Below are 15,856 nucleotides of genomic sequence, written 5' to 3'. Positions count from 1 at the left end.
GCAAAAACCAAATGATTTTATATCTGTCACGGAGGTGACCCCGCCCGGATACATTCACTTCACAGTGCCTCGCAGCTCAAGACAAGGCGGAGGAGTCGCAGTAATTGCTAAATTGAACTTAAACATCAAAAGAATCCCCATTGACGGTCCATTGTCTTTCGAGTGTCTGGCTCTTAAGCTAATAACAAAATCTGGTCCTGTCTCACTTATTGTTGTCTATCGTCCCCTGAAATACAATGAGTTTTTATCTGATCTGACTGAATTATTAACCCACTTAAGTTCACTTTCCCAGAGAGTCATTCTTCTTGGTGATTTCAACATTCATATTGACATTAATACATGTAAACTGAGAAATGAATTCCTATCCTTACTGGACTGTTTTGACTTGGTGCAACATGTTGATTTTCCCACCCACTCTGGTGGTCATATGCTGGACCTGATCTGCACATCTGGATTATCTGTCGGCAACACTTATAGCAGTGATTTGGGACTCTCTGACCATAAAACAGTGCTTTTTACTGTCTCATTACCTCTCCCTCCTCTTACCTGTAAACCTTAAAAATATTTGTCCCTCTGTTCTTGCTGGATCCATTTATGATCTTTTTCAGTCTTCAACTATTCCATCAACAATAAATAGTCTTGTTGACCACTATAACTCATCCCTTCATTCAGCATTAGATAAAACAGCTCCTTTAAAACATAAGGAGGTTTCCTTTAAGCGTTCAGCTCCATGGTATAATTCAGAGCTACGATCTATGAAAGCAACTGGCTGACGCCTTGAGAGAATGTCACGCAAGTCTGGCCTCACCGTGCACATCCAGGCTTTCTCTGACTATCAAAGGGCTTACAAGGATGCACTAACCGCAGCCAAGAACACACATTATGGCAGAATAATAGAAAGTGGCCATGATAACCCAAGGGTTTTGTTCTCTGTAGTTAATAAATTACTTCAACCTGCATCTGGCCCAATTACCTCCTCTACTGAAGTCTGTGAAAAATTCCTCCACTTTTTCCACAATAAAATTAAAGATCTAAATAATTCAACTAACATAAATCCATCATCATTTATATCCTTCTTTGTCTTCCCACTACATCCAGCTCCTTTTCTAAATTTTCAACAGTCACATCGGCATTTGTTAATGACCTGCTTTGTAAAATGAGGCCAACTACTTGTGTACTGGACCCCATCCCCACCACACATCTTAAATCCTGCCTTCATGCCATAATCCCGACTGTTACAATAATCAATACATCCCTCGACACTGGGTTTGTGCCAGCCACTTTTAAAGTCACTTCTGTAACCCCAATGTTAAAAAAAATCTGGTCTTGATGGTGACGATCTTAACAATTTTCGGCCTATTTCCCACTTACCTTTTCTGTCAAAAGTTCTCAAGCGTGGTGTAGCTTCCCAACTCACCAATTACTTAACCTCAATAATTTGATGGAACCCTTTCAGTCTGGTTTCAGAGCACAGCACAGCTGTGAAACTGCTAAGCTACAGGTAACCAATGATTTGCTTATGGCAGCAGACTCTGGACAAACCAGCATATTAATTCTGTTAGACCTCAGTGCAGCATTAGACACTGTCAGACATGACATTCTACTGTCCAGAATGGAAAACATGCTGGGTATCTCTGGCACTGCCCTCCAGTGGTTCAAGTCCTATCTGACTGATAGGCAAGACTTTGTTAGTCTTGGCAGCAGCAGGTCCAGCACAGCGCCAGTCACACAAGGAGTTCCTCAGGGCTCTGTCCTTGGCCCTCTTCTCTTCTGTATTTATATGCTTTGCCTTGGCTATATTATTTGTAGCTATGGACTGGGTTATCATTTTTATGCAGACAATACTCAACTCTACCTCAATGTCAAAAGTTCAACTTCATCAGAGTTTTCTCAGCTCACAACTTTCCTCAGTGAAATTAAAACCTGGATGGAGCAGAACTCTTTAAAATTAAATTGCAACCAGGGGTGTGGAAATCAAATTTTTTTCTACTTGTCCGCCAGTTAAATTCACTTGCCCATAAACAAATAACAAAAGTGAAAAATAGTTTATTTTTTCTGATCTCTTTTATTGATACCAAAACTGCCTTACATTTTAAAACTGAAAAAAAGTTCTTTCAGGGAGTAGTATTTTGCCACCTTGCTCTACAACATTATATAAAAGATTCTCTTATTTTAACTCACTAATAAACAATGCCTTCATTATAGCTACACTAGTTCTGTTTCACATATTACAGTTACATAACAGAACACTGTTCCGATTCATTTTCTGCCATGTTCTGCAGCTTTTGTCTTGCAACATCTTCTCCCCCAAGAATCTTTACCATCTCAGACAGCATGGGCTGAATGCTGTTCATTTCTGCTTGAGCTGAACTGCATGGTTCCTGGACTGATGGTCCTGCAGAAGTGGATTGCTGATGACTTTTCAGGTTTTTATGAGTGATGTGCCTGTTGCCAGATGACAGCCAGAATTCCACAGCTGGTAGTGGGTCATACTCTTCTAAAGGTTTGCCATTAACAACAATGCGCATCTGGTTTTGAAGGTTTTCCTGAGTCAGGCGGGTTCTTAGAGAACTCTTTACTAAATTCATATTGGAGAATAATCTCTCACAAGAAGAAAAAATAATCACATCTAAGTGAAGATTTTTATAGATATTTCATAACATTTGGAAACCGTTAGAATGTTTTCTTATTTTTAATAAACTGACAGTGCAAAACCAACTTGTTTTATATGAAAAATTCTCTAATCAAAAATGATCTATAGACAGCTCATCAAAATTGATGTTGTCAGGCAATAAATTTCTTAACTCCTCAATGTATCACAACCTACGCGAAATCGCAAATTTCAGGAAAGATTAACTGCTTAACAAGCTTTGTTATGTGGTGCAAACATTTGCACTGTAAGTAAATTGACCGCATTTTTATGTAGAAACAATGAATTTTATCAATCGTCTTCTATAATACGCTACCGTGGCTGTTCGTTTGTCTGTCTAGGCTTTTAAATCACCTGTAGCTCGCAAACCGTTTCACCTACTGACTTGAAATTTGGTACACATATACTACGTGACGTGTACTATCCGCTTTCGGGGTGATGATTTGTATTACTCTCTTCATTTTTGTTTTATTTTATTGTTGAATCAACTCTCGGCACTGCGGAGCAGGGCGGCCGTGCGGCGCATGCGTATATGCACCGTTCTCATTTCCCACCACCTTCGCTAATCATTCTTGTGGCAGATTGAAGACTTAAGTGCCACCTTAAGTGAAAAATTAAAGAAAACATACTAAGCAATTGCAACACAAAAACTAACTGAATCAGTTTTAACGCGAAAAGAACGCCAACGAAAGAAGAGAAGCAGCGGGCCGCTAGGGTGGAGAAAAGAAGAGCTGCTCAGGAAGCAGCAAGCGCATCAACTGCTGAGCAAACGAATGTTAAACAGAGACAGAGAAAGAGGATGAAAACTAGGAATGCTCAAGTCAAGTGTATTCACTGCACGTTATCGTGCAGTACACCGTTACTGGTATTATATAAAAGTTATTGATTATAATGAAAAATCATCAGATTACATCGTAATGTCAGCATGAAAAAAATGACCGCATCTCCAAGCGTGTAAACAGTAGGGTAAAATACTTATGTAAGACCGTAAGAATGCTTCCCCTTTGAAAAATCAGCCGTCATTTTGTAAACAATATTGAAGACCAATTTGAGACATGAAGAACATGCTTAAGTAGACGGTTTCTGCACGAAGTACATACCCAAATGTTTAAAATTTGAAAGTAGTGGTAAAGATGTGCCCTGCACAGCACATATAATTCTTTTTCTCTTGTCTCTTGCACTTGTCCGCGGACAACTGAAACCAGAAAAACACGCTTGTCCGACGGTCAATTTACCCGTGTTGGACGAGTCGGGCGTTGGATTTCCGCACCCCTGGCAACAAAACTGAACTCATGCAAATTGGCACTACAGCGCTACTTAAGAAAATGAGCTCCTTTGCAGTCACTCTTGACGGTGATCTCATCAGACCTTCTTCTGATTCAAGGAACCTTGGTGTAATTTTTGATTCCTCCCTTTCTTATTCCACCCACATAAACCACATTTAGAAACTTTCTTACTTTCACCTCCGTAACATATCCCGTGTTTGCTCATTCCTCTCCTTTTCTAATACTGAGAAACTTGTCCATGCTTTTATCACATCCCGCATCGATTATTGTAACTCGCTGCTGGCAGGTGCCCCTTCTAATCTTATATCACAGCTCCAGTTGATTCAAAACTCTGCTGCAAGAGTCCTTACTCAAACCAGCAACAGTGAGCATATCACTCCCATCCTGCTTCGCCTTCACTGGCTCCCTGTGTCTTACAGAATTGAATATAAAATTCTATTAATAACCCACAAAGCTTTAAATGGCCTCACACTGGACTACATCAGTGACCTTCTAAATCACTATGCTCCTGTTAGCCTACTAAGGTCCTCTGATTCTGGTAATCTTGTTATGCCTCACACTAACTTGCTCTCTATGGGCGACAGGGCCTTTAGCTGTATAGCACCCAGACTTTGGAATGACCTACCGAAATTAATTAGACCAGCTGACTCCATTCATTCTTTTAAAAAAACAACTTAAAACTCTTCCATTTAGGAACTTTTAACTTAACATTCTGCCCTTTCTTTCAGTTTACCTCTCTGTCCAGGTGCTCAGGATAATCAGTGTGTCTATGATATCACAAATTAGGTTATCTGTTAGGTTTTTCTTTTAGTATTGAATTTAGTATTTTACTCTGGTTTATTGTTCTTTACTCTATTTAATGCTTTGTTATCTGTTACATTGTTCCACTCAGGAAAACATATCCTATGTTACATATACCCTGCTGTTTTTTTATCTCTAAGACTCTGAAGCGCCTTGAGCATGGGAAAGGCGCTATATAAATAAAAAGTATTATTATTATTATTCTCAATTCAATGGTCTTTCACACAACATTTAAAAGAAAAACCTTCCAAACGCCTAAAAATGTAGAAAATTTCTTTTTAGTCAAAGAAATGTTTGCTGTGCGTCCAACAGGAGGTCTGCATTTCCTTACAAATCTGTGTTTACTGGATGTCTATACTACCCAACAATACCACATAACACAATGAGTGCATGCCATGCCCGTGTCTAGGCTGTACTGAAAAATGCATAATTAAAATGTACACAATTTCAATACTTTTACAAGAATTTAGAAATTCAGACTTGTGCCCGATTTAAACAAGACAAGCCTTCACAGCATTAAGTATCAGTATGATATTTCTTAGCAACCAAGCTTTACATGTGGTATCTAGAAGGGCCATTTTATTTATTTATTTTTTTTAAATCAAACTTAGAATTAGATCAGTACTGACACTCACTGAGGTTTTCCCCTCTAAAATTATCACAATAATTCTGTGTCAAAAACACCTAGCTAGCTCTAGATTTAACTACTTCTGTCACTGAAAAGTATGGATTGCATGTTCTTACCTGTCAGTTTATGAAACCTAGATTCTACAACTACAAGTCTGCCTCACCCCTCTGAAATGTTCAGATTGTACGCTGAGGATTTTAAAAGGTATCTGAAAAATAATGTGTCTTAATAGTATTTCACTAACCACAAATGGCAGTTACCAATACTGATGGATAAAACATACTAGGGCTAGTGAATGAAATCACATTCTCGAGCTCGAGCCACAGACTCTTATCAGTCTTCCATATCCAGCAGGCATCTGTAATGTTTTTTTTTTCCCCACTTTCAAAACATATCAACACCTAACAACTTGTAAAATGACACAAGTTGCTAAACAAACAAAAACATAGGCTTTTTTTTTTTTAATATATATATATATATATATATATATATATATATATATATACATACTTTTCCTGAGGGGAAATATACTCTGAGCTCATTAACCCTTAATTACTCACACTGGTGTATTTTGTAACCCAATCTCAGTTATTTTTGTCCATCATCCTTTTACTTGAACCTACTGGCAGCATCTGGCATCTATCCTCAGCATGACTCACTACAAGTACAGTGTCACAATGGTTTCCCTCCAGTGTGCCCTCAGCTGCCATTTCCATATGGTGCATTTGGTACACCATGCAGGTACTTGCATATGTATGACAATGAGGAGATGTTCTTTTTGCAAAGAGCATTCAAAATCTGAAGTGAAATGTGATACATGTGCAACTCCTGTAGTGGATGAAAGTGTGACCGGTGACGAATGAGCACTGGAGAAATGGATCAGGTTTATTTTCAGACTGTCCTAGACTGTCATACTATTCAGTAATATGGTTTTAAATTACTTAAAAACATGTACAATTTAAAATAATTGCAATATTATATAGTACAACCTCACCACATGCATATAAATGGCCATTTTAACACTGGTACATAAAGTGCACCATGCAAGTACATAGATGAGAAATGGTGCGAGTAGTTAAGAGTTAAAGAATAACATAACATAATGCAAAATTTTTAAACTTGCTTAATCCAATTCAGTGCTCCTCTATAAAGCATTACAAATAGTTTCCCATTACATAAATATGGTCTAGCTCTTACTAAAATAGCACTAAGATGGAAAAATATTTTAGAAATGTGATATTCTCATAAAAATAGAAACTACAAGCAGATTTAAAAGAAAAAAAAAAAACACTAACAGCTCCAAAGTCATATTTGTAAAATGGGTAAATGTCGTCCCCAAATGCCCTAACATCTTCCTGTACATGTAAAGGGGAAACTCTTTTACTTCAACTTTCCTGGCTGTCTTTTTCCTATTTAGCCCTGCCCCTCCTTTTCCAATTCACTATTTCCTAACAGATGGTTTTGGCAAAAGTCTGCTGAAAAATTTATTTACTTCTATAACTCACATACTGTCCAAAAGACTGCATTACTTTTATTTTTTATCAAAATATACAATTGTTCAGATTGTGTTTACTCCAATTTTTTATTACACTAAAGATAAAAAAAAATGTAATTTACAAAGATAAACTCTACAACTTAATTCACTTAGAACTAGCTGAGAACTGTATATAGACTATGTTTTAGCATCTTATGAACAATTGTGCTTCAAATTTGAGTTCCCATCAAAACAATATTTTCACTACTTTCAAACCATAAACTTTGCTAAAAGGAACATACCTAACTTTCCACACCTCCCACCTATTTCTGTTCCAGAAGAAATGCTGATCGGTCTTGAAGACTCATGCAGCAGTAATTTATAAAAACATTTTAAAGTCTCTTCCTTTCAAAGATCCTAGGGTCTGGTGGAGGAATGATCTTTAACTTAACATCTGAGGAGTGGAAGGCAGCCATGCATAGAACACACTCTAGCTCCACATGTGCAAAGCATTCGATCATCCACCTCAAAATCTTTAATCAGTCACATTTATCTCATTTAAAATTGTCCAAAATGTATCTAGGGCAAGATTCAACCTGTGAACATTGCAATCTAGTTCCAGTCTCTCTGTGCCACATGTTCTGGGAGTGCACATCATGCTCAAGTGGAAGAACACCAACCCACCTTTTGTAAGTCACTCGGTTACTGATGTTCTATACTATTTGAAATTGGAAAAAAATCTAATTCTCGCTTAGAGGATCTGATCAAAACTTTTTAAAAATATGGCAAGATCTAATTGCTCAAATCTTAGAATAAGCATTTACTGTATATTGGGGAAAAGGACATTCTCCCTTCTTTGTTGTTTATACAGCTCTTGCTGTTGCTCTCTCTCTCTCTGTCTCAGGTGAGGGTGGAAATCTGTTTAGTTAAGTTTGACTTGATTGTATGTAATGTTATCTTCTTCATTGTGTATACGTTAGACCTGATCGTATGCAATGTTATTTTCGGCAAATAAAATTAAAGAACCAGGTACTACCAAAATAAAATCTTTTTTCACAATCACTCCAGTTGTGAAACAGGAAAGCTAAAGGTAACGGCTAACAACAAAATAACAACCCTTAGGGGTAATTCTCCACAAGTATTTCAGAATTCCTTCAAAATATTTTTTTTTTTAAAAAAAAAACAAGATAATGCACACAAGTGATCGGACATTTGCTAATGTTTAAGCCAGGACTCATCCAGAATTAAAGTGGACTGGCTACTTTAACTGCAGTAATGCATCCTTACATCCTGGAGACTGCATTTCAGTAATTCTCGTAACATTCAAATATGTGCTGTACAAATACCCACTGCATTTGTAATGATTTCGTTTTAAAAAGTAATAGATATTAATTCAGCTTTAAAACCTTAAACAGCACAACAAATCAAGTGTTTGCTAATACTGTCTTTAGCAATTAAAAATGGCTTTAGCAGCCCTGTTAACTGTGTGCCTCTGTGATTGTGAGATGCCATTAATGCATTACATATATTATTGTAAGCTGAGCCACATTAACATTAGTCTAAGACTTGCCCATGTTGAAGATATCAAATACTGCCTTAAAAATTGTATTCTGATAAATACATTTCATTTATTATATATTACATAAATTGTATTTGTATGTGCTCATTACATCATTGTTGTAGAATAGCTACAGGTACAGGTCTAGCCACTTGGTTTGAAACTTGCCTAGAGTTTTACTTGTTATAACTGGAAGTGCTGCTGACAGTCTGTGTAGAAATTCTCCCATTCCCCAAAGATATGCATGACAGGTTATCTCATGACTTTAAACTGTCCCAATGTAGGCGTCAATATGTGCAAGAGTGGGACCTCATCTAAAGGCTCCCTGTGACATTCAGATACACTGGATTCAGAAAATATTTAGACTCCTTGACTTTTTCACATTTTTCTATATTGCACCCTTGTGGTAAATTTATTTAAATTAATTTTTCTCCAAATCAAGTGACACTGAAAGCCTCAGAATAAAGTGAAAACTGGATTTTAGAAAAAAATTTTTTTCAAATTTATCAAAAATAAAAAAATGAAATATTAAACTGACATAAATATTCAGACCCTTGAAATCTAGCTCAGGTACAACCTATTCTATTGATCATCATCAAGATATTTCTACACTTTCTCTGGAGTCAACATGACATGATTAGGAAAGTAACAACTAATTATATAAAATCTCACAGATGACAGTGTGTGTCTGAGCCAATGTCAGCAATGAGGTCAAAAGAACTGCGTGCACAACTTAAACAGACAGGACTGTGTTGAGGCACAAATCTGGGAAAGGCTACAAACAACTCCTGCAGCATTGAAGGTTCACAAGAGCAAAGTTGTCTTCATAATTCTTAAAGAGAAGTCTGGAATAACAGCAGCTATTCTTAGAGCTGGCCACCTGGCCATACTGAGCAATACTGCAAGAACAGCTATGGTAAGAGACTTGACAAAGAATCTGTGTGGAGAAGGAAGGAACTTCTAGTAGGGCAACTATAGCTGCAACAGACCAATTGATAGAACTTTATTTGTCCCCAGGGGGGAATTTGACTTTTTACAGAAGCTCTTTAAATAAATAAATAATACACATGCTGGAATGATTATAAAGCAAGAAAATTCAAATTAAAGAAAATGTCTGACTTGCGGGTCACAGTCACAGTGAGGCATTATGCAGGCTTATTGCTGTTAGTATAAAGGAGCACTAGTAGTGTTTCTTGATACAATTCTGCTGAATAATTCAAAGTCTTCAGTGTTAATGTGTCAGAGAGAGGATGTGAAGCATTGTTCAAAATGGCACTCAGCTTTATTTCAATTCTCTCCTTTGCTACTACCTCAAAGGGGTCCAGAGTGCATCCTATAACTGAGTATGCCCTTCTAATTAGCATGTTGATTAAGTGGGCCTCTCTTGAAAGTGATGTTACCTGCCTAGCACACCACAGCACAGACAATTACACTGGCCATTAGGAAAGATGTGAAGGATGTCACTACCCACGTTAAAGGAACACAGTCTCCTTAGGAAAAAAAGAGCCTCTCTTTGCCATTTCTTAAACAGCCCCTCTGTGTTGCGAGATCAGTCCAACCGGTCTTTAATTTGGACTCCCAAGTAACTGTGGGAGTGGACCACCTCTACATCCACTCCTTGAATAGTGACTGGACATAGAGGCTGTTTGGTGCGGCACAAGTTAATAACTACTTCCTTGGATTTGCTTAAGTTAAGATATGCACATAATTCTCTTTGCACCAAGGAACAAACTTTTCCACCTGACTCCTATACTCTGTATCATCCCCTTTATCAATACACCCCATAAGTGCAGAATGATCAGAGAACTTTTGCAAGTGACATGACCTGGTGTTACTGGCCTTTTTGACAGAGAGGCCAGTCAGAAGCCTCTCTTCAGCAAACGAAACAGGGAAGTCCACTCGGGAATTTACAAAAAGGCACCAAAACGATTTTCAGACTGTGAGAAACAAGCTTCTCTGGTTGGATAAAACCAAGACTAGTGAATCTCTGGAGGAAACCAGGCACTGTACATCACCTGTTCAGTATCACTCCAACAGTGAAGCATGATGGTGGCAGCATCATGATGTGTGGATGTTTTTCTGCAGCACAGACGGGGAAACTAGACAGGGTTGAGGAAAAGCAAAAGGAGCAAATGCATAGATACCCTTAATGAAACCCTGCTCCAGAGTGCTACTGACCTCAGACTGGGCCAAAGGTTAACCTCCCAACAGGACAATGACCACAACCAAAAGAAAAGCAACATAGAAGTAGCTCAGAGACAACTCTGGCGATTTCCTTGAGTTTCAAAACCAACGCTTTGAACCCAAACAAATATGTCTGGAGAGACCTAAAAAGAGCTGTCCACTGACAGTCTCCATCCAACCTGACAGAGTTTGAGAGGATCTGCAAACAGGAATGGCATAAAATACTCAAATACAGGCATGTGTGAAGCTTGTCGTATTAAACCCAAGAAGACTACAGGCTGTAATTGCTGCCAAAGATGTTTCAACTAAATACTGAGTAAAAGGTCTGAACACGTGTGTCAATGGGATAGTTCAGGTTTTTTTATTTTTACTAAATTTACAAAATTTCTAAGTTCAGTGTTTACTTTGTCATTCTGAGGAATTGAATATTGCTCGATTTTGGGGAAAAATGAATTTAAATGCTGCGGTGGGTTAGCACCCTGCCCAGGATTGGTTCCTGCCTTGTGCCCTGTGTTGGCTGGAATTGGCTCCAGCAGACCCCCGTGACCCTGTGTTCAGATTCAGCAGGTTGGAAAATGGATGGATGGATGAATTTAAATGATTTTAGCATAAGACTGAAACATTGCAAAATGTGGAAAAAATTGAAGGGGTCTGAATACTTTCTGAATCTACTGAAGAGAAAAGCCAAGCAAAATGACACCTTTTATTGGCTAACTAAAAAGATTACAACATGCAAGCTTTCGAGGCAACTCAGGCCCCTTCTTCAGGCAAGATGTCCAAGAAGAAGGGGCCTGAGTTGCCTCGAAAGCTTGCATATTGTAATCTTTTTAGTTAGCCAATAAAAGGTGTCATTTTGCTTGGCTTTTCTCTACATTCATAATGGCTAACACGGTACAACACCCTAGTACTACTGAATCTACTGAAGATAACTCTTTTAGAGAATTTGGGATGGATGGATGAACAGACAGCTGAGGATGAGCAAGTTTCCTTATCTGGGATGTAGAAAGCATTTTTATTTAAAAATGATTCATCTATCACTTTCATTTCCACCTTCAACTGCAAGACACTAAAAGTTAAAATGTTTAAAAATCACATTGTCAGACTCTCAAGCATACATTAATTATGTACATAATTTCTCTTAATGGGATATAATTTGAAATAACATACTCTCTTTCCATACACACACACCTTGCTGATAGTGTATAACCCAGAACCCATCTGCATTCAGCACTCAACCAAATTATTGAAAAGTCGCTACTTTCACCAAATTACCACAATTGTTAGTGTCCATGATAATGTCACGATAAATCTTTCAAAAATCACTTCTTTGGAGCCCAAAGACTAAAGTTTGTTCATCTCAACATCACAGTACAGTACACACCGCCCTTTTCCTAGCCGCCCTGAATTAGACTTTTTCCATATTAGCCTTCCATTTCAGCATGTTACTGTCGGTAAGTGAATAATCACTCTGACTGTTGAACATCTTTTTTCTGAGCAGTATAGTGCCAAATATCTCTTTCCATCTTGTATTTAATATGGCATAATGTACTGTATGATGTATATGTGTATACTACTCATATAACTGCTTTACCCACTTATCATAACAAAATAAGCTCAAATAAATATTCCAATATATCTATTACCAAACAGCCAAAAAGAAGAAAAAAATACAAAGCTGTCATCACCTTCACTTTTATTTAAGTTTCTGTATGCTCAAAGGCCTTTCTGATCATGAAATGTACTTTCCACATCTGCTCCACAGTAGACTACAGCCACTTGTCTACATCTGACTTCCTCAATACACACCTCACCACCTCCTATTGCACTGCCAGAAACAGTTTCTAAAAATACATTAAACAGCATTTTTGTTTTCTAAAGCCTTTCATAAAAGTGCAACACATCCCACCCTTGCTATGAGAAATAACAATCTCACTTGAATGCTGCCTTTTGCGTACTTCATCTTATGATGAGATTTTTGTCAGTGGTTTATTTGGCAAATTAAGAAACCTGAAATGCTTTCAGAATAGGAATGATCTTGCAATGACTTACTGAGCATATTTCTAGTTCTGCTTTAATAAACACAAATAACAAATTGGGATATAGAGAAGAAATTAGTATTGGGATTCGTTTGCAAGTAAGTGGGAGCTTCCTCCCATGGTTTAAACATTTGAACATTGACAGCAGTATGGCACAACGTTTTGTGTAGGAATCTGCCCTGTAATGTACTATCAGCTGCTGCCTTACATTGATGCTAAAGAGATGACCTCTATCTTCCTAAACATATGGGCTGGATAAAGAAAGGTTTTTAAAAAATGATTTAAAGTTGTTTGTGTTAGTACAAATGTAAATATTATGTACAAAATCAACACATCCCAGACTGGTTCCTGCTTTGCGGTCTATGATGGTAAAACTGGCATCCAGAACCCCAAAATGGATTAACCAAGTTTAAAACATTATGGTAAATAAATAAAGAAGGTGGCCCTATGGTAAACACAGCTTCCTCAAGGCCATGGAAGCTTGGGTTGAAATTCTGGCCTGGTCTGTCCCTGCGTAGTTTGACCATTCTCCCAATATTCCTGTGTTTCTTTCCTACCACATCACAGACACGTGCATGTTAGCTGAATTAGTGATTCTGCATTGGCTCAGCCTGGACACTACATAACCGGTGCTTCAATGGATCACGGAGATTTGACCAATGCAGTGAAAGTGGGAAAGGCTCCATTATCTTACAACCTACAGAGCTGGATTGTATGATAAGAAAACAGATGAATATAAATAATAATTACCTTTATATTGTGCTTTTCTAACCTACTCAAAGTGCTTTACAAAGACAGGACCACTTCAAACACCACCAATGTGTAGCATCCATTCTTGCGCCAGTATGTTCACCATACATCAGCTTTTAGGTGGTGAAGGAGTGAGAGAAATAGTAAATCAATTAGAGACAGGAAACAATTAGGAGGGCAGAATGACCAGGCCATGGAGAACAATTTAGCAAGGACGTAAGAAAATATCATATACTCTTTGACGGGGAAGGCCAGGGATCTTCTAAAACCACAGAGGATCTGGACTTCGGTTTTACAACTCACTGAAAAAACAGCACCAATGTTTACAGCACAGTGTCCCAGTCACTGCACTGGGATCCACGACCAGACCACAGAGTAAGCGCACCCTGTCCTCACTTCCAGCAGCAACCCAAGCTTTTCCTTAATGGTCTCCCATCCAAGTACTGCTTGGGCCCAAACTTTCTTAGCTTCAGTTGGATTACCTATTGTGAAGATCAGGTGGTATGGCTGCTAATACTGTTAAAAAAACATGAACACTCCGGAAAGATGCCTATGAAAACTTAAGACTCGGCATCAGTTTCTCCTTTCTGTGACAAATGCCCGTTAGGCCAAAGCTGGTTTTCTGCAGCCCTAGGGCATGCTGTGCTAAATAAAGATCTCGGTTACAAGTCCTTATCTTCCGAGTAATTGTAAACAAGCGGTCTTCACTGGTAAAATAATTATGGGGTGACACGTCCTGCTCTCTGATGTTTCTTCCACCACGACCTGTGGCCGTGTCTCTGAACGGTCGCTGTCACAGCAGGTCTGCCAGTGTCCTTGTTGTCATTTTATGAACCGAGAATGGGTCTGTGTGGCGCGATCCAACCCCCTTCTCGAAAGCTTCTCTTCAAGAAATCCAATTACACAGCCATTTAGTAGAATATGCAAGAGCCCCCATATCCCGACGAGCTACTTTTAAGAAATCTCCAGACGGCAGTGCGAAGCGTTACGAATCAATGTAGGTGGCGGGGACACTAAAGCCGAAGGAGCGGACAGTGCCTACAAACAAACGTCCCGTATGGGGAAATTGTAAATATTTCAAAATTCTCAATAAATACATCCCGTACAGCGAGGTCAGCGCAAGTGCCCAGTATAATCTGTGCAGCCCGCAAAGGCTAAACACCAAACGCAAAGCCCTTCGTGCGTCGCCAGCCACAAGACGCTCTTCTCTCCACCTCCGAGGTCCGCGGTCTGCCTTACATAACGCCGCCGCTGTGATGCACACAGCATGGGCCACAGTGTCGAAATACCGAGACCCTTCCGAACCGATACCTTTGTTCAAAAATGTTACAAGACTCATGTTTACTGTAAGGCCCCACCTCTCAAGACTGGGCCTGTGCAACCAGCAAGCTCACCCGAATCTGGACGACAGGTAAGTCTGACTTTTCACTGATGTCATGGGACGTTAACAATAAATAAATAAAAGCACGGGGGTGGCCAGTTTATAGCTGTCACTGCATTTTCACTATATAAGACCTAATACAGCAGTATTCCACAAAATACGAGTCCTTGTGTTTCTCTCTTAACTCCCTCGCCACCGCATTCCTTTGCTGGTACGCAGGTATCGGAAAGGCGGATCAGCTCCAGTTTCGGAATCGTCCTACCGAAAATCTGGTAGAAAATGCAAACACTCACATGTTGCAATCGGTTTGTTCTCCATAGTGTAGATTATTGGCTTTCCTTCAGGGGACTCCATGGACTCCTGCTTGGTACATCTAACCCTCCATGTAAACGAAAGCCCATTAGCCGGATCACTACTGTTATTGTGTGGCACCGCACGTATGCGGCAGGCAATGGATTTCAATGGCTTGCTTTTTTTTCCTCCCTCTCACTCAATCGCCCTCTGCTCCCATTCACTTCCTCTATCACTCTCTCAGCATTACGACTTCCTATGGGCTGGGCACTATTAAAGGGGAAGGACAGTTATTTTATTTTTCTCTCTCTACAGACGTTTTCCATCTTTGCCGGCTGGCTGGTTCTCCACTTAGTCATGGGCATACAAATTCGTTTTCAAGAAGTTACCCATCTTGGATTTTTAATACGATACATGTCTAATGGATCCTTGCTTTATACACGCGCCATCGCAATTCGCTTTCATTTTTCATAACATTTACCATATAATATATCTATGAATGATATCCGTCACAGATTGAAATCCGGTTCAGTCATTGTGTGGAGTTTACATGTGGCGTTTTCCCCCTACGTTCCCTAAAGACATGTAGGTTAAGTTTATACGACCGCACAGAGTAAATAGGAGTTTATCCACCCACTGAGCAAATTATAAGGAACATCTGTACAGCTGCGTATCTGTGCAATCCAAGCAGCCACGCGTGTGGCAGCTACACGATTGATAACATCATGCAAATACAGGTCAGGAACTTCAGTCAATGTTCACATCAAACTCCAGAAAAAAGGAAAAAAAGTCATCTCAGTGACTTCAACCCTGGCAT

The 15,856-nt window shown here is 39.0% G+C and overlaps 1 protein-coding gene across 1 annotated transcript in view; it reads right to left on the bottom strand.

The window, feature by feature from the left end:
• The window catches only part of trappc10 (trafficking protein particle complex subunit 10), a 103,070-nt gene extending 87,777 nt beyond the window's left edge, over positions 1–15,293 (bottom strand). Inside the window, exon 1 of the mRNA XM_028800534.2 lies at positions 15,042–15,293. Coding sequence (XP_028656367.1) covers positions 15,042–15,102 — 61 coding nt within the window. The 5' untranslated portion in view covers positions 15,103–15,293. The remainder of the gene's footprint in view (positions 1–15,041) is intronic.
• Between the last annotated feature and the right edge of the window lie 563 nt (positions 15,294–15,856).

Source organism: Erpetoichthys calabaricus, chromosome 4 (assembly GCF_900747795.2).
Source record: "Erpetoichthys calabaricus chromosome 4, fErpCal1.3, whole genome shotgun sequence".
NCBI classification, from domain to species: domain Eukaryota; kingdom Metazoa; phylum Chordata; class Cladistia; order Polypteriformes; family Polypteridae; genus Erpetoichthys; species Erpetoichthys calabaricus.
Note: the sequence above shows the minus strand (reverse complement) of the source record. Positions and strands in the feature narration are given on the sequence as shown.